Below are 20437 nucleotides of genomic sequence, written 5' to 3' on the forward strand. Positions count from 1 at the left end.
CACATTTAATTCCAACCTTGGCAAAAAAAAAAATAAAACCCAACAGGTTGCCATCATGTAAACATGGTGGGATGGCTGACACAATTGGAGTGCTGTGCTGGATGGCTATAAATTCTTCAAAAGGGACAGGAAAGGAAGGGGAGCCCTGTATGTTTTGGAGTTTTGATTACCTAGAGCTTGGTGATGGTCATGACAGGGTTGAGTGTTTATGGTAAGAGCTGGGGGAAGGCCAACAAGGCAAGTGTGTGTCCAGAGAAGGGCAATGAAGCTGGTGAAGGGTCTGGGACACAAAGCTTCTTGAGGGGTGACTGGGGTACTGGGGCTGTCTAGCCTGGAGAAAAGGAAGGTGAATGGCTGCCATAGCTGTCCTGGGTCATCTCTGGCAGCTAGTTTGCATTCTTTTCCCCAGAGTATCTCTGGTATGCTCAAAAGAGGTTATTACCACAGACAGGGAAATCTTGCCAAATCTGGAACAGATAAAGACATAAAGGAGTAGAGCTCAGCACAAATCAAAGGAAGATTTTACTTCTAGCATTTTTGCCATAGGTTAAAAACATCATACTGATTGTAAAGACAATACATTTCTAATAACTGAAATATTTTTTTTTCTCTTAGTGTACAGGTAATTTATCTCCACTCCATTGGAATATATGCTTATATTCAAATTTTACATAATTATGAAGATGCGGGTATCTGCAATATAACTCACTCATGATATATTAATACTATAGGTATTGTGAATTAGCAGAGTTTCTTGCAGAGGTCCTTCTCTCATCTATTATGTGTACACAGGCAACATCACAGCAAACAGATGGCACAAAAAAATGACATAGGTGATTTAAAGGTAACAAAACATACATGCTTCTACTGCAGGTGAATTGCTGACTATTTTGCTCTAACAAAAACCTACATTGCTGGGATAATAAACCATTTCAACTGACTTTGGCTTTTTACTCAAAATAGGTGTCCACTCTTGCATACAGTAAGCCTGTGAAAATTTTGCCAAGGTTTATCATGTCCAGATTCCCTGAATAAGCTGCCACCTTCATGGTGGAATGCTGCAGAAAATGAGGGCATGACCTGGGATGAGCTTCCCATGACTGAAATGCCATTTAAATGCAAAGAGTTAGGACAAACCCCCTCATTTTCCCTTACTCCAGAATTTACAAACATCACTTAGCCTCTGGACTGGAGTTCTGGGTCTGTTTCCTTCCCTCTCTCTTGCTTCACTGTATCCTTATTGAAGCAAAATGTGTAGCTGCCCTTTGATTATTTTCACCCCACTGAAACTGCATGCTCAGTATCTTCTGTTTTCAGCTACCACAACAAAAGTTAAAGAATTATATGGAGGTAAGATAACCCCAGAACCCTTTTTTTTTTTTTTTTTCTTTTTTTTCCCCCTCCTCCTATATAAACTATTCAAAAATTCATAGCATGACCTTTCTGGTCTGATTTGACAGCAAAATTTCCTTTCCTTTAATGAGAAATGACTGTATAAAGCAGGGCTACACTAACAATTAATAAGCTTCTTACAATGAAAGTTAAAATGGGGAGGCAAAATGCAGATATTAACTCATGTAATAAATTGCAGATAGACATCGAAAAGTTTGTTTATAACTCCTCTTCAGAAATCATAGCTGATCTAACAGAGTCATACTTGGATTGCTAAAATACAGCTCAAATTTGCTGCACTTAAAACCATCATTTTCAGTTCTTTAGATAATTAATTTCAAAGCATTTAATATAATTCTCCTCATGTTTTCCAAATGGGTGCTTTAGTCTTTCTATGTTTGTTCTCCAAGTTATACATATACATTTCTTATAAAATCTGGTATACCAAATCTGCTTGATAAAAGTTCAGTTTGCAAGTAGAGACAGAGAGGTCCAGCTTCACCTCGTAGAGGCTATGGTCATTTCACTGTTACAGGTTACAGTTCTGTCTGAATGAGGCGTAGTGCTTTCTTCATGTTCTCTATTACTGAAAGAAAAATAAATAAGAACTGTGAAAATGTATTAAAAGTACATTTCTAGAACTAGGAAAAAAAGCCACCTAGTTTGATTTAGTAAATTATTCACACTGAAATTGATTTATGGTCACACATTTTATTTTAGAGATTTCTGTTTTGAAAATTATGTCATTCATACTAAAACAGAAAGTAAAAAATTTCATTAATCAAAATGTTTAACTTAAGGGATTTGACAAGAATCCTTTCAACTCCCTCATTTCTCAACAGCAAGCCTTGTAATCAGATGTGATGTGTGTATTTGTGTGAGATACTGCATTGGTGTCAAATAGATGGCATAGAGTAAGAACTGGCTCAACCTGAAAAATCACATTCCTTTCTGAAATATGGCTGTTAGGGGTACGGACACAACAACCTGCATTTCTTTACTGATTCCCTCCCACCACTGGCTATTTACATTGTACAGCTGAATACTTTTGAGCTTAGTGACTTTCACCATTCTCCATAAAACTACTCAGATCTTGATCCTGAAGGTTCTCACCCATGATCTTTCAATTTTTCTTACTTGAGTAGTCCCAATAAATTCAATGGGACAATGTGTGTGATTGTTTTGCTAGAACAGGTTAGACCATTATAATTTATTGCAAAATCTCTCACACGGTATTTATTCTTTACTTTGACATCCTAATGGATTCTCAAGCACACAAGTGATCAGGATGGGGATATCTGGCTGCTCACAATGTGAAATGCAAAGTAACATGGCAAAGGGACACTTACAGAATGTCATGTCCTGCGGTTCGTAAGTGTAAAGCCGGTTGGAGTATCTTCCTGTGATATCAGCTCTTACTGTGAGAGATGGGTCTGAAAAAGTATTTGGGTTAAACACCGCCTTCCATTCCCACAAAAGCTGAGGGTGATGGTGTGACATTACTTTGGCAGCCGTGTTTCTGATTTCATCAATGCAGCAATTATGAGGCCGTTACGCTCTGTTCCAAACAACTGCTCTTTACTTGGAGAATTCCTCAACAAAAGCTAATGCTCATTTTTATATTACATAGCTATTTTTAAGTGCTAGGTTACATGTGCATTTCATTCATATTTAATGAAAAATATCCTGTTTTACAGGTTCTGAGTTTACATCAGAAGATGTTAATCTGACTGGATGCACACATAGTGGGGGCCATGCCTATATATGGCCATGGATGCATGACTTACCTAGAGCCTTCAGAATGAAAATCTTCTGAGTCCTAATGTTCCCAGAGTGGGAACAAGTTGTTGTGAACCTCTCTTCTCTCAGTTACCCTTACAAGTTTTTTATTAATTTACTGATTGCTGTAACTACACTGCTGTCTGTCTGAGTGTGGGCTGAACTTTGAATGCCATCCCAGAGCTAGTCACTTGAGGCTCTTTGTACAGAGAGTGAGAAGGAACAGGCACTCTGGGGCATAATTAATTTGGTCCATTCCAGAACTCAGCTTTACAATGGGATAAATCCTTAGATGCCACTGACTGTTGATTTATTCTGCAGTAATGTCCACTTCATAGCCACCCACATTCAGTCAGATATTTGACTTTTTCAGTAAACTTTGTTTTTAACTGCACTGGCGAGAAGCATGTAGAGCTAAAGCCCAGATATTAACAGACTTTTAAACATCTTGCTCTCAAGCCCAAATTAGTACCCTCCAGGATATACCTGTAATCTGAGGAAGTTTACAAGAGCCAAAATATGCAACAGAGGCAGAGAGATTTTCTTTTGTCAAAATGAGTAATTTTGGTGTCCCCACAGGACAACAGTGGCATAATTCATATATAAGAACTTTGATGATACATAAATATTTTACATACCTACAAACATGATTCGAGGCACGTATTGTCCATCAGGTGACAGGTTTTTGTCTGTGGTTTCATGCTGGTATAAAAATTAAGGCTAGTTGTTAAAATGTTTCTGTAAATTTTGCTGAAATAGTACCACCTGTGAATAACCTTGTAGCAGAAGACAAAGCCAAATATGTACTACTCGTGTGTGAATACATGCACAATGGCCTATACTTAAATAACTAAAATATCAGATTTTTTATCTAAAATGACATGGAAAAACAAGACAAAGAAAGAGAAAACACAGACCATGAAACAATACCAGTCAAATTGCCCCAAACCCTTCATACCATGAGATTCAGCATAATGAAGTTATTTTGGGCCATTTCCTGTATTTCCTCATTTTCTGCGAAGGCTTTCTTCAGTGCTGGAAAAGACAGGATCACTTTGAAATCCATCTCAAATGCTGCCTTTCCATCTGTGCTTGGGCACATTGTTCCTGTCTCTGCTGATTCACATTCCTGAGGACACACTTAAGGGTTCTATCACTGCTTTTGGGGGATTTTTTGGCCTACGGCAGTACAACCTCTGGCTATGAAAATGGAAGCTCTCTTCTGTTATTTATGAAGCCTGTTGTCTCAATGAATACCATGTCTTGGCTTGACAAAAGTGCATTATTCTCAGAAAATTCTTGTTAGATCAATTTCAGCAGCCCTGTCCTTGCCTCCTTCTTTAGTTACCATTTCAGGAGAGCTAAACAATAATAAATCTGTTCAATGAGTCAGTAGCCAATCTTTGCCTCTTAATTTAAACTGAGTGCTGCATTTCGGATAACAGTACAGCAGCAGTGAGAATTTTTCATGTTCTTTATTGTGTAGTTTCACAATGGAGTTTTTGTAAATAAAGGTAATAAATTTTTTACTTTTCAGATACATTTTCATTTACCTGTTTCTCTGAATAATTTTCAGTAAGTGCAATGTAAATACATAGATAGGTTCAGTTTCTTATAAAAATATTCACAAAATTTTAACACACAAAAAATCAAAATTACCTTGGCAGTATTGACAGTCTTCCAAATGATGAATTACCATCAGTGGCTTGTTACTTTATTAATAATAATGAAACATGTAGTTAGGTCATTTGACATATATTCAGATGGACGATTTTATTAGTAGATTGAAAAAGGCAAATTGCATTTAATTTTATGTTAACCCACATTAAAACCATATAGACATTCTGTAAAATATTACAGAAATTTCTGAGCAAGGGAAAAGTGCATAAACACTTCATAAAAGAAAGAAATAGAGAAACAGAGTTTCTACATCTAAATAGGCTCTCTATAGTAAGAGATTCTAGAAGAAAGAAACAACAGATCCACCATAATTTCATTCCCAGGTAGTAAATAATCAGACAAAGTACGTATTTAATGTTGCTTAGGTGTGAATTTCTCCAGGATTAAGAAAATAAAAATAATACATATGAGTTGGAATAAAATAGGTTTTATAAGCCTGGGTTTATCATCAAATACTTTCCATGAAAATTTTCTCTTGTTTTAAGCTTTTTTGAACACGTATATAGTATATTACTTATCTTCTGTAAATAGTTTAATGAAGTGTTAAAATTTTATATTTTGGATGTCAAAATACGAACAAGTTCTATGCATTTTCTCCTGTATTTTTTTAAACTATATTTACTGTTCAGCAGGTCGGTTACTAATTCTTAGTCTGCTTTCCATGTCAGGGGTTGCTAATTTCTAACCATTTTCACACAGGGTACATGAAGTTAATTGCCTTTTGTTTTAAAAATAATTTGCCTTCAATTTAGCAATAGCTCATGCTACACTATTGTGATCTACAATGAACTGTAAAGGATATTTAAATAAGTATTGTTATGAATTCTCAAACATATTTGCAGCTGAGCCTCAGAGAAAACTGAGCTTGAAACTTTCATTTCTATCAAGACAGTGAGAAAATATATCATGAACATATTCCAACTAATAAAGTGTTGGGGGAAACACCAAAGGGAATAGATCACCACGCAAGAGTAAATGTAACATATTTCAAGGAAGTAGTCAATTAAAGGAAGTACATGATATTAAAACACAATAGATGTAGTTTAAAAAATATGCTATCTATTTATGATTAATAATTTAAAGGACAGCACCTCTTTTGTGGCAATGACAGCATTACATTATTGGCCCATGATGTTACTTCAGAGTCATGAGTCCTACAAGTCCTTTTGTTTATAGACAGAGTCTGTTTTTATTTAACTGGATGATCTGCAGATGAGCTCTCATGGTGTTTCTTTATTCTCTTTGTCTCATTATTGTATATTCCAGCAGTATGGAGTAACAACTTTGCCTTCATACTACTTTTTAAACTCTTACCTTTTCTTTGCTTGATAAAGCCCTTCTTCATAAGTTTGTACCCACGTAATTTCATCTCCCCACCCTAGAAATAAAACAAAAGGACTAGTTGCTGGCCAGGCAAGTAACTCATAATAAATTCCTTTCTTTCTCTTTTTTCTTTTTTGTTTATGTGTATCAAGTTTTGCATGCAAATAATATTTGGGATTTTTAGTCGAAGGTTCTCTAACATTGTGGACATGCTAATTTCATACCTCCTGATAGATACACAAAAAGGTTTAAAAACCTCAACCAAACAACAAAACCCCCCAAAAAAATCTCAGCTGGTTGCATATCCAGTTCAAGTCCTTTGACAGACTTGTCAGTTATCTTTCTAAATGTTCAGAAGTCCCTAATCACCACCCAAGTCCTTTCTGCATCCTAGGAAGTGTGGCTTCATTCATGGCAACTCTCATGGGAATTGTAAAACAATTTCTGGATCTAGACCAGGTTAAAGCTCTGCTTCTTCTGTGCTGTCTAGACAGTGCTTGGACCAGCCCAGATTTGCTGTTGGATTTCTCACAGGACAATTGCTTGTGATTCTTCTAGATCATGTCTTCTTCCAGCGCACAGGTCTGTCTGTCTGTCTGATGGTGGGACTCTGGCATCCTGACCAGTGCTTTCCCAGCCCTGGTTGCTGCCAGCTCCTGATGCAGGCAGTTGAACACAGGAGTCAGCAAGGGGAGTTTTGCAGCACATTTAAGCGTTTCCCTTTGGTCTGTGAAAACTACAGGTAAAGTGCTCAACGCATCCCAATTGGCCTGAAATCAGAATTTGAAAGTTACATCTGTTTTATGTGACTGCTTTGCAGTTTACTGGGTTTATTTATTTGTTTATTTCCCCCAAAACTGACATAATGTAGACATAATGTAAAACATTTTGTTATCTTTTTTGTCCATTTAGGTTTACTGGGAAAAAAAAAATCCTGATCTAGGCAAAATAGGCAATACATCCCAGTCTGATAATAACCTTTCCCCAGGGATATTGCTTACAAAAAATATTTTGAAATTTCTCTTAGGCTAGTCCAGGTGGTGCATGATTTTGTCAAGTGGTCTCTGAGCAATTAGGTTCAGATGGAACCTCGGAGAGATTTGCAACTTTGCCAGGATAGGGAAAACTCAGAGGTCAGCTGTGGGATCTCAGACTTTGTACAACCTGCAGAAGAGGTTGGGAAGAGAGATGGAGAATTTTTTTGTTGTTATTGAATAGTCCCAAAAGGAGAAGAAAGATGAAGAAGGGAAGAAGAGCTTTCTAAGTTTTTTTTCTGCTTATATATCTAAGGATTAATCAGATGGAAATAATTGAAACAGGGTCTTTAACCTCCAAGTTGAAACTTATGCACCGCAGGGAAGTGAATTACACACAGTCATGCTTTACTGTGGATATCTGATGAAAAGCAGAAAAAAGCCATGCAGAAAAAAGAGGTTCAAAATGTTCTGTGTATGAAAATGAGTCTGTAGAAAATTTGTTCCATAGCAACTGATGTTATGGTAGGTTACAATAATAATGGGAGGTTACAATAATAATGGGAAGTTACAATTTCAAATGGTCTATGAAAGAATATTTTTCCACTGATACATCATGTACTTTTTGATTTGAGAGACTCCTTTTACATTATTTGCTTCTGTTAGATCACTATGAGTTACATAAATTATGCAGGTTATATGAGGCCCTCAGTCATATCCTTAAGAATAAACTGATGCAGTCAAATGTGAAATAAGAACATATATTAATTAAACCATCTCTTAAAACTAAAGAAAACACACCTCAGTAAGTATATATGGGCATTCTATGTATGTTTTATAAATATACGTGTGTACACATATACATAGATACATGTTCTGTAAATGTACATTCAAAATACAAATATTTGCTAGTCTATATGGTGCGGTAAGCAGGTAACTGCATTCAGTGAACGTGCAATACCTCTTGACAGTGTCTGAGGTGCTCGTTTTTCCTTTTTAATTGCCATTGCAAGGTTGGAAGTGACTGCAATTAGCAGGAGCGACAAGGCCAATGTAGAATGGAGCATTATTTCCCTCCCAGTGCAAGGAGACTGGAAAAAAAAGAGACAGCTTTAGTGACATGGATTTGTTACCTGGTGCTGTGCAAATCAATAGATTAGTGGCATCCTAACAATCTGTACCTCAGAGCAGAGACACTTTTGGTTATTTCTAGAAATGCCTGCCTTTGTGAGGAAAATGAAAACTGAAGGTGCTTGATTTTACTGTGCAATGCTACTTTCAGAGTCAAGATTAGGCTGCAGGGTATTGTTCTCATGATTCTCATGAACTAGTACAATGTTGTAATACTGGATCACAGCAATTTCAAAATACTGCTCCAGGTGATTAAATTTCACTGAAACCTGGCAGCATGGGATTTTTTACTTCTTTTTACGTTGGAGGTTTTTTGTCAAGAGATGTCTCATAATATCCTTCTTAAGTAGGAAGATTGGCAATTATTACCCCAAGTATAATACTCTTTAAATTGTCAAATCCATCCAAAATGTTGAAATTATGGTAATTTTTAAAGTCTCCATTTAAACATTTCCCTATTCTTCATTGCATCTTTTACACTGAATTTCAGCTCAACTCCTTCTGAATAAAACAATTCATCCGTGTTTCTGGCTGGTTCAGTATTCTCTTCCTGACCGAGGTCATTATAAGAAATTCAGTAACTTCTGACCTTGATAAAAGTCATAGAACAAAAGCAAGAGCTGAGAAAAAGCATTACAAAGCCAAATCTTTTAAAATTGATAAATCTACTTTCTGCCAGTACAATCACTTTTAGGTATTAAAGGTCTGATATTCAGGTGGGTATCAGATGGTTTCAACTGAGTTTAAAAATGTAGTGCATGTAGGCTGGGATACCACTCAGTCATCTCCCTGGAGATTCTACTTTTCAGAAGTTGAGCTTTAGGACCTACCGGGATGCCTCACTGAGAAATTACTTCAACTTAAATAGATAAAAACCCAAACCAAATGAACAATAATAACCATAACCTTCCACCCCTGTCCCGCCAAAAAATAAATTTGCCCATGACATTTGTGCCCATACTGATACAGAAAATTTCTTGCATTTAAAATTTATATTAGTATGGAATTACAACCCTGAGCACTGGCAAAAGAAAATGCTTCATACTTTTTAGGACCGAGTGACATCAAAACTATTGTTTTAATAAATCTCTTCACATTACAGAATCACTGTTAGCAGTTAAATTTCTTGTGAACAAATTAAAAGTCCATTTCTAGTAACTGCAAATCTCAATTGGAGAAATTAATTCTATTTAGGTGGATGGAGAAAAAGTTGTACATTAAAATATGCAAAAGCTAGGAAAAAAAAGAATTGTCATTTTGCAGTAAGAAGTAGTCTTTCATGGTGTATTAATTAAAAAAATCAAATTAATCTTTAAATCACAAGTATAATAATCTAAATCTTAATAATTTATTATTATCTTATTGAAAATCAAGAGGGTTTTGAAACTGCAGCTGGAGGCAGTTTAAATTTAATATTCCATATTTTTGATGCTACATGATCCAATGTTATTTAATTGATTGAGAGAAAAAAAATGACAGCCAACACCACATAGATTGCCTTCAGTTCCCTGCCAGAACAAACATTTGCTAGCTAATCTCTATGCATCTACCATTTGTCTTTTTGTATAACTAGGCTTGTAAGGCATTTGTGAACCAAACCCCGTTGGTTTACTAAAGGAGAGTTAAGAATGAGAAATACTTGCCCACCAGCAGCGACCAGTTCTCCTGACTGAAAGTCCTTTTCCTGTAATTTCTTAGTTAAAGATCTGTGATTTAAGCACAGAACACCTGAGCTACCCAGGCCTCTGTGTAGCAACAGCAGCACATTCACCTGGGAAAAAATGTGAGGAACCTTTGAGCTGAAAACCAAAATAATGTGTTTCCTCCCTCCCCCTTCCTTTTTTGCCATGCCTCCAACTTTCTCTTTTGCAAGTTCCCATGCTTATACACTGAATCCTTGCATTTCTCTTCATCTTGGCTTGTATCAGGTGTCTTGTATGAGGATTGGAAATAAATAGTGGCTTGTTTTTGTCTACTGCTTCCCCCCTCAAACAGTTTGGATCTGGCTTATGTCCAGTGAAAAAAGAAACCACCAATGAAAGCTGGAACTGGAGGTGCTTTTGTTCCCAGAGAATGGCAGAGTTCACTGGTGCTTGAAGATAGGAATTAACCTAATAGGAAGACACAAGGGTTACTTTGTGTAGAGAAGTGTAATTAACAAATAAAACAAACTGGAGTTTTTTGAGAGGGAAATAAAATTATTTATTTAAGAACTATGATTTAAACTACCTGATTATTGCTCCTGGGAGTTGTAAATTAAAAATATCTGTTTTTTTGGACATGATGTTTGATATAATTTTACTGAACTTGATGAATACAAGCAATGTCCTTTATTCATCACCTTTGCAGAAAGAAGGAATGAACTGGATCATCTTTTTCCTCCTCTTTGAATTGCTTTTGCAAGGGAATCAAAAGCGATCCTCTTTTGCTTCTTCTTCTCCCATGCATTCATTTATATGGACTGTATGGTTACATTTCTTAGAAATATTGAATTTTTCCAAAATTATGGAAGTAATTTTGAGATATTGTATTCTTAAGCTCTGAGGTATTGTGTTTTTCATGGCACAGGTTTATTATTGTAAGGCATAAAGGGGTAGACATTCAATCAAATAGGTTGAAGTTAGTGCAGCACTAGCTGTGAGTTCTTTTTAGCAGGATCACATTCAGCAATTTGCCTCTATATTTGAAGGTCAGAATTTCAGCCTTTGTCAATTTTGCCAGAGAGATTGGCAGCCCTGGTCAGAAAGACGGTGTTGATGTTTAATGCTGAAAGAAAATGACTGTAATAATTTATAAAACCAAGTAGGCTGCCTTCAGTATTCCTATTCACTCACTGCTTGCTAAGTGGATCTTACCACCTGCCTGTCCCTAATTTCTTCTGCGTGTGTTCATGAACAGAGCGTGAAGCCTGAGCTCCATCCCAGGCACAATCTCTGCTGCCTGGCAGTCAAACCACTGACTTGTGCAGCAGCATTAGCAGCCAAACATCCAATCTCTGCAATGAAGAGCACTCATTTCTGCACTCACTCACTGAACTAGCGTGCTCCCACTCATTGAACTCGGCCAATTTAGGCTCCAGGCCAAAGGGGGTGGAAAGTCTAACCATTTTTCTCCTCCACTCTAAAGATTAGTTTTGGAGCAACAACTATGGGTTAACCTTGTATGCACAGTTATATCTAAGTCAAGATTAGGAAATGTAGTAACTATCCAAAAGTAGGGCAGAATAAGGCAGCAATAAAGTATGTGAAAAAGAGACTTCTAGAGAGAGAAGGATGTAGCAGAGTAACTGGTACTTGGAATCCCAAGCTGCTGCTTTTGTGTGAGTCATGCAGCAGCAGATTCAGGTAAATATTCTTATGTGTAGCCTATTTATGAAAACTGAAACTGACTTTTAAATTTTATTTTACAGAATGCCATACAAATGGGGTTGCTGATGAATTTCTTACTCTGTCCAACTCTGCCTTAGCCCCTGGGTGAGCAAGGGATGAGATCACAGCTCCTGTGACAGCTGCAATTCAGCATCATTCCTGCAATCTCTATTGGCAATTCTGCCAAAGACATATGATCAATGTGCCTCTGCAAATCAATACAAAATTAATTAGGCGATCACAAAGAGAAGTCATAGTGTGGCCTGGAGGGGGAAGATGCACCACCACAAATACCCAAACAAATTTTACACTAAACAATATGAGAAAACTTTGCAGAACACATATTTTCATGGATGGGAGGTACTTCTGGCCCCTAACACAGGTATTTGTTGTGGACTTGGTCTGGATCTCAGTGCATATTCAAGCAGCACATGGTACCAGAGCAGAGAACTACTCTTGGGGCTTAGAGTGCTGAACATTAGCTTTCACTGCCAAACAGTAAAAGGAATAAGTGGAAAAACCCTGCAAATATCCATTTGGCTTAGGTCTTGACTGACAGCCAAAAAATCAATTTCTGGATCATTTCAATAAAGCAATTTAAAGAGATCTAGATATGACATGGTGGTTTGTTTCTGTCTGTGTGTCTTTCAAAATAGTCATAATCGTGGAAATAGTTCTTCTGGTATTACAAGCTGATTCACTGCAGATGTACTTTCCTCCCACCCCCTTCCCTAAAAGCAGAGCTCTAGGTACTGCTCAAGTGAACAAACTACTCCTGTGTTATCTGCACTCCAGTTGTTTGCTTTTGCTTGACCATTGCACCTTTTTAGCTTTGTATTCCTGTAAAAACATTGTTATAGAACATAAGCATACTAACATAACTGGAAAAGCATTTATTGGATTAACTTTTACAGTGGTTTGTACTGGCTGCAAACAATATTCTCTGCTTTCTCTGCTTTCTAGACCAATGCCCATATTTTCACTTCTAAGCCTTCAACTTATTCCAGTACTGTCACCTCCAACCCCTCCAAGGTTTTTGCTGCGTTTTTTGGAAACTGGCCCCTCCATCCTTAAATTGCCTTGTGATACAGTCCATGGAAAACTTGGTTCCAGGGTTCATTGACACCGCGCTCTCAGCTGCTCTGCAGCTCTGTGCCTCTGTGACTCACTACTGTCTATTGGCTCCCACTTCTCAACAAGATTATTTTCCTGTCCTCTAGGCTTCTCGGATTTCCCAGAACTTTTTATAGATACAAAGCTTTGAAGATTGTAAGGGAAAAAAGTAATTTATTATTTTTCATGAATTTTGCTGAGATTTACGGAATAAATGTGTTTTGGTAAATAAAAGGAAACCAGCACTAGATGTTGTTGGCTCCTTCCTTCAGTCCAAAAGTACAAACAGTTCTGGACTGTTTATTTAACGCTGTGAGAGCCCTGGCAGGCAGGACTTGCCCTTCTACCAGCAGATCTTTCTCTTCCAGTGTGGTTCTAGCCATGCCAGGCAAAGCCTGGGAAGCCACTCTGGCTCCCAAGCTGCTGATGCATCCCAGGGCACACACACTGCCAGCCCAGAAGAGGGGAACAGCACACTCCATGCCCATGGACCTTTCCCCAAGGCTTTGCTGGACCTGGGGAATGGACATGAGGATCTGCAGAAGCCCCTGTCCTCTGTTCCAGCTCCCTCTTGCTGCGTTCTGGGCAGCTGTGTGCTGCTGTGCCCGACCATCCTGGGCATGGTGGGGAGCAGGAGGGGCAGCACTGCTGGGCCCAGGCTCTGTGTTGGAGCACAAACACTGACAGCTCTGCACTGGCCCCTCTCACAGTGAATTAACCACCACAGACACATCAGGGAAACACATGGGACAGGCGGTAGCTGAGCTTTCTGGTCAAGGACATGTTTTCTCTATTTTCAGTATTGCTCCTTCAGCTGTGAACAAACACCATCCTCAAAGTATATACCACCCTACAGACCTGAAAACCTATACAAAAATTGACCACTTGAATAGACTATGATTTCTTCAGAACTAATAAATTATGAAATCTGATTGAAATCGTGAGTTGTGAAAATATGTAGAACTTATTTTGATGTGAAAATTACAATCTAATTTTGCTTTAATTCTTGAAATGTCTTGTGGAGGTGCATTTCCAAAAGCTGTTAAAGTGGCTCTAAAATTCTTTGAGGAGCCCAAAACTGACTTGATTTTATCTGAGTTTCTCGATGATGTGAGGTGGTGCTTGGATTCAATAAATGACCTTCTGAAGGAAATGATACGTAAGTACGACTGTAGTTGAAGGACTTGGGTGGGACTTTGTAGTGCAAATATGATCTTTTAATTTTATAGGTATGCAATCCATTTAAGTTTATCCATGTGTTCCACACGACAAAAATTTGATTATTACCAGTGCCTCTAGTTGGCAGTGTTGCATTACTAATAGCAAAAGGACAAATCTTTCTGTTTCAACTTTGCTGTATTCCAGTGATAAGTTCAGAATACGGATAATTTTAACATAAAAATTATCAAAGTTTTAAAAAACAATTAAAAATCAATTTAGAAAAAGTCAGGTTTTTTTTTTTTAGATATATGTGCTCATAAAGTAATTTGAGAGGTGACAGTGGTAGAAACCCAGACCAGATTTTAAGGAAGAGAGCCAGGAAATTCAGCATGTGTTTTGGAAGAGATTGAGAGCTTAGAAATATTCAATGAAACTTTCTGACTGCCACAAGAAATGAAAAGCGGCTGCATTTCCCTGCAGTCAGAGTGTCCCAATAAAGACTTCACAAGCAAGAATGCTCTCCAGAAACACATTGGACTACTTTGCTGCAGCTGTTAGAGTGAGTCAACCAGGCCTCTGTTGAAAGAAATCCTGTTGCTGCAATGTTTTTGCAATGTTTTCCTGCAGTGACATCACTATATCTGCTTTAAAATGCAATGCTCTCTAAAAAGCAAAAGACATTGTGTGCTGCAAAATGAGTATTTACAGGATCTTCCAATTTTTTGGCTTTCTGCACAGGTATTCCTTTAGTATATTGAGGGGTTTATTCCAGGGTTTGCTTCCTTGAAGGACTAATGCAAGGGGGCATGATAGCAATTCAGCATCTCTCAGCTTTTGTCTCCTCTATACTCTCTGTTCTTTGGCCAAACCTTGATCCTGCAAGTTTCTGAGTCCTTGGTCCCTTTCCAGCACAGCACTCGATACATGTTTAACTTTAGGCACATTAGGCACATCCACTGATGTCCATAGGGCCACTCATATGCTTAAAGTTAGGCATGTTCATGAGTGTCTCTGCTGGATCGGAGAGTGTGGGATTGAGGTCTCTGGCAAGTGTCCAGACAGACTTCTGCTGAAGAAGCCAGACAAGCCTCTCTTCTGATGTGGACCTGTCATGGTGCAGTAATGTTTATCTCCAGCAGCCAGTTGCTAAAAAGGGGCTCCAGCAGATCATTCCTCACTGACTAAGCAGACCATGCTGCTCTAGCAACAGAAAGGCTTCAGCTTTGGCCATCACAATGCAGAACTGCTCACCTGAGCAGCTCGTGGAGCTGTGGCCTGAGGTGCCTGCACCAACCCCTTTGGTGGTGCTCAGCTCTTCCCCCAAAGCTGAGCTCATTCACTGCAGTGCAGACAGGTATATTTTTATACTCAGTATTATATATTTATTTACATACTTAGTGTTTTCAGAAAACTTGAATAACAATATTTATAAAAACCAAAGCAAACAAAAACTTTATGGCTTGCTATGGCCTCCTCTTTCTACAATTCACGCCTGAAAAGCAGGATGAAGTTAGCCTCACCTAACTGAAAATAATTTCACTTTGAGTGCCAAAGGTGGAGATGGCAAACATGTGAAAACATGTGGGAGTATCTCGAAGCGCTGACAGGTATCCAAGGTCTCGCTTTTCTTTATCTCCACGGCCATTAAAAACTGGTAATTATCACAGTATGGCTTCCACTGAGCAACAGTTTGCTTTTAGTGTGGAATATATTTTTAGCCTGGCCAAGCATAACCTTTTGCTATTTTGTTACATTTATAGCCCACATAATTGATGCAGAAAAAATTTTAGCTTCAGATTAGCTTCTAGCTACAGTATTTTCTTGCTGTTTCTTTTATAAAGCCAAGGATTAATAGGAGACAGACAGAAACATTGGACTGAGTCATCAAGTGCTGTCCTCCACTCCTGGAGGCAGCCACATCATAATATCCTGCTTATATATGCATTAAAATGACTTAGGAATTGTGCCATTCTTCTTTCTCAAGCCTGCCTTTGAAACTCACTCCTTTGGAGAGGCTCTCATTTAACTGGCCAGGACTTAGACTTGGCAACTTCTGATCAAGTGGGATTTTTTGCCAGCATTGCCCCAAATGCTTCTTCTCTCTGTCTCTCTTGCTCTCAAGTATGTCTGCAGAGAAATCATATCTCAGCTTGACCTTTTTCTTTCAGATAGAACAAAGAAAGGATTTTGAGTTTCTTCATTTACCACATCTAGTTGCCCTTTTCTGCATCTATTCTAGCTGGAGTTCAGAATTCCTGAGGTGTGCTATTATGTTACAGGTATGGTCTCACACGTGGGCCTGTGCAACTACTATCTCTCTGAAAAAATGTTGTCTTACTTCTCCTTGAGTCACATTTGCATCTCTTATAGACTTTTTATATACTGGTTACTAATGATTAATTTTAATATGATCTATCCCATGACACCCACATCTTTTTTCTTCCAGAATTTTTCCCAATTTCTGAGGCTCAAACTTTGAGCAGAAATATCTGCCACTAGCCTCAGTGAAAAGAATGTTCTAGATGAGTGCCTTTTCCATCTTATACAATCCTTATAAGATGTGGATGAGCAGGCCTTGAGGCCAGTGGGGAAAACTGGAACATCTTGCATTTTCCTCTGTAGGAGTATTCACTCAGGCTATGCCTAGCCTAAAGCAGTTGGTCTCCCTAAAGCCACTACTTTAGGCAGTGGAGACAACAGAGATGACTGCAAACATATGGATTAAGTCTTCTCTAAGTCACCATCTGGAGAAGCCAGATGGGATCTGGATGGGAGGTACCAGAGAAAGACACCCTAGAAAATTGGCTCCCATCAGCTGATGTTAGCCTCTTTAGATAGCTTTCCAGTCACATCTTTGGAAGATCTCATTATATCTGCATTCTTCTTTAGCACCTACATCAAAATAGATAATGCTAGATCTCAAAAAAAGCCCCAAACCCAGGACCTACTTAACACATTTTAGGCCCAAGGAACTAGATATCTGAAACACAAAGTTCTGTGTTACCAATACTGAAGCTAACCTTAGTGAATTTGTTATATGCCCTAGCTCTCACCATGCACTTGTTTAACTGATATTCTCCCGACAATCATTTCCAAGGCCTGCATAATTGCTTTCAGCTGTGGTACATTCCCACATGTGCTTTTTTTTTCCAGAATAAAGGATAACCTTTTGCTTGAATTAGTGAGGTGTATCATTAGACAGGTGTAACCTGACAGTTCTTTGTTATTTATGATGGTGATGCTGCAAAGGATGATGTTAGAGATTCCAGTGACTTCATCTTTTTCCCTCGATTGAATGAAAAATACATTGTTGTTGCATCTACACGTAAAATATTGCAGCTGGTATTTGGCTGAAAGATTTTGGTGCAATGTGCCAGGAAGTGTGGCTTGTGGTGTGGTGTGGTGTGGTGTGGTGTGGTGTGGTGTGGTGTGGTGTGGTGTGGTGTGGTGTGGTGTGGTGTGGTGTGGTGTGGTGTGGTGTGGTGTGGTGTGGGTTGCAACAACCCTGGGGTTCTGCTCAGCTTCTACCATGTTGCATTTCCATGATGAAAAGGAAAACAGTGAACTTTTGGAAACCTGTTGGAAAGAATGTCTGTTGTTTGTGATAAGAGCACAAACTAGAACAAAGGCTGAGCAAGGTCTGCAGTGAAGTGTTACTGCAGAGGTTATGGGCAGAGCCCATCATCAGTGGGACCTGGACTGTGTGAGAGAATGCTGGTGGCTTACAAATACTTTCCCTTCTCTTGCATGCAAATTTAATTCTAGCTTAGCTCACCAATAGTCATAAATTGCATATAGAGTGCTATATGGATGCCACAGCACAACTGACCATGCTTTTTTATTCCAGGTGGGAAGAAAACTCCTGTTCCAATATGAGCATGATGCAAATGCCGTGGGGATTTTCTCTGTGGCAAATGCACTGTGATTATGTGCTTTCTAATAACGAAGTCTAAAATAGGTTTGTAAAGATCTCAAAATTTTGTATATCCACTGATATTGAGGCACTTTGATGGAGGTTGACTAGCTCAGATATGGAAGTGTGCACTGTGGACATCTGTACTAAAGCTGTGCAGGGAAATCTATCCCACATGTCTCTGCTGTGGATGACAGAGGGAGAGCAGGGTGGAGGAGCCTGTGGAGCAACCAACTACCAGGATGAACCTATCCTCAAGGACAGAAAGCTGACCCAGGGCTCTTGCTGCAGGAAGGTCTCTTAGACTGACGATATCCACCAAATTAAATAGGAAACAAGGACAACAGTCAAGACAGGAACAGCAAAAATGAGCTGGTGTCTGTACTATACTGAACATGTTTCACAGGGACCACATTAGCTACAGTTCTGAGATTGCATTTGGGTAACAGGATGATACTCTAAAACCTAGTAATTTCTTGCCTGTTTATCTTCCTCTCATCTTTATGAAACTCTCTTTCTTGGTTGTCAGGTCATGGTATTTGACTTTTCCCAAAGCAGGCTTTTTAAAATGAAGAAATCATTGTTTTCTTCAATTATTTAAAGAGAAATGTGTTTCCTGTTTCCTGACTTACTCCAAATTTGTTAGTGGTGTTTAAATACAGAAACATCCAATTTGGAAATGGCCTTGGGAGGTGTTTAGTCCAATCTCCTGCTCAGGGCAGATTTAACAGTGAATTCAGACCACATTGCTCAGGACTTTGTCCTGTTGGGTCTTGAAAACCTTCCAGGAAAGGGTTTCCATTACTTCTCTCAGTAACCTAATAAAATATTTAATTCTCTTCAGAGATTCTTTTTCTTTTGTCCTTGAATCCAGATAGGACCTTCCTTGTTCCAATTTACATTTTCTTCCCTCAGTTAAAATCTTGCCTCCTTCTTCCAACCCCTCAACAATTTGTGATAGGTCCTTGCTAACATATCTCTTCCTTGGGCTAGTCTAGCCCATATCCTCTTGGTTTTCTTATGGGTCAGCTGCTCCAGCTCCTGAGTCTGCAGCATCTTTCTACATCCCCTTGACAAGGTTTATCTTCATCTTTCATGTAGTTGGAGGCACAAAACTGGATACAGGTTTACATATGCTGTCTAATAAATGCAATGCAAAGGGGAATAACCAGTAGCAGGAATCTCATTAATTGAGTCCAGGATGCTGTTGGCCTTTTTTTCCTGCCAGGGCACACTGCTGGCTCATGCAGATCATATAGCAAGCAAGACCCCAGTCTTTTTCATCAGAGCTGCTATTAAAGCTGCTCAACCTCCAGACTACCCCATTGCAATGTGTTAGCTCATCCCATGTTCAGCAGTATGCATTTTTTTATTGTTTTTGAATGTCATGAAACTCCAGAAATATAACCACATTACATTAGACTCAGAACAAAGCATATCTAGTTCCTCACCCCACTCAAACAACCAGCAGAAATGCTCAGAGTGCAAAAGCAGAAATGGTTAGAGTAGGACAACCACAGAATAAAACTGTGCAATTAAAACCAGGCAGGGACCTAGAGGCAATCTCTCAGTTTGATTTAGAAGTTCACAATTAAAGATTTAAAGCTCAAGTTGGCAACATTACATCCACAAACATTCTTTTTTCACAACCATGCCCTAAAGGTATGAAAAGTTCTTGGGTATGAGAAGAACCAAACTGTTTTTCCATGGCATAAGCAACTCTTAAAATTACCTGTGATATTCTTATGTCTCACATATGGAAAGTGAGTTTGTGAATAGATAAGTAAATAAATATCTCACTGTATATATATATATATATATATGTCTATCAGAACTTGTCCCAGAAGTGAATCTCAAAAGCATTTTTAACATGACAAAGAACAGAAATACCTGGAAAAAATCACTTCAGCAGGCATAATTGAAACTAGTAAACTAACTGTACTGAGAGAAATACCATTGCAAATGTATAAATGTAGGTATTATAAAGAAAGAAAAGGAATTTTTTGTAGAATTAGTTATCTCAGGCTACCCTGAGTATCCTATTGGCCTGGTTTTGCAGCTATAGTGGTCTCCCATGGCAGTTTTTCATCTAGTTCACTACTGTTTGGTTCTAGTTTTAGCTTTTTATGAAAATACTGTACATAATGTCTTTGGTGAGTTTTGTGTCTGAATTTTATTTATTTATCTGAAATAGGGACAATAATGTAACTTGATATATTTCCTAATCATTACACAAACAAATAATTGATATTTTCAAAACCACTGAGAAATTACGTAAAGGAAAAATAAACAGGGAACATTTGGACAAAGTTGTTGCATGAGGTAAAGAGCAGAAGATATAGTGGAAGGTCTTGAAGTTAATAAAAATATCAAATATGCCAGCCAAATTTCATATTGCTTCACTGTTAGAGCACCAATATTCTGCTGATAAACTGATTGTCACAGACACTCCTAAATAATTCAGAAACAATCTCACAGTACCTAAATACCGTGCTGAAATTACACAACTGCCTTATGCAGAGCAGCTGAGTGAGCCAGTCCTGCTCAGCCTGGAGGGAAGGGGGTTCAGGGATGACCTTATTGCTCTCTAGAGCTACCTGAAA

General features: G+C 38.3%; 1 protein-coding gene across 1 annotated transcript in view; it reads right to left on the reverse strand.

Annotated features, from left to right (window-relative positions):
* Nucleotides 1-630: 630 nt before the first annotated feature.
* AGR3 (anterior gradient 3, protein disulphide isomerase family member) overlaps nt 631-20437 on the reverse strand; it is a 37635-nt gene continuing 17828 nt past the window's right edge. The window contains exons 5-11 of the mRNA XM_033068372.1: nt 8110-8239; nt 6166-6229; nt 4831-4883; nt 4130-4206; nt 3810-3873; nt 2742-2825; nt 631-1978 (exon numbers count right to left, since the gene is read on the reverse strand). Of these exons, the coding sequence (XP_032924263.1) occupies nt 1929-1978; nt 2742-2825; nt 3810-3873; nt 4130-4206; nt 4831-4883; nt 6166-6229; nt 8110-8215 (498 nt within the window). The 5' untranslated portion in view covers nt 8216-8239 and the 3' untranslated portion in view covers nt 631-1928. The remainder of the gene's footprint in view (nt 1979-2741; nt 2826-3809; nt 3874-4129; nt 4207-4830; nt 4884-6165; nt 6230-8109; nt 8240-20437) is intronic.

This window comes from Catharus ustulatus, chromosome 1 (assembly GCF_009819885.2).
Source record: "Catharus ustulatus isolate bCatUst1 chromosome 1, bCatUst1.pri.v2, whole genome shotgun sequence".
Lineage (NCBI taxonomy): Eukaryota > Metazoa > Chordata > Aves > Passeriformes > Turdidae > Catharus > Catharus ustulatus.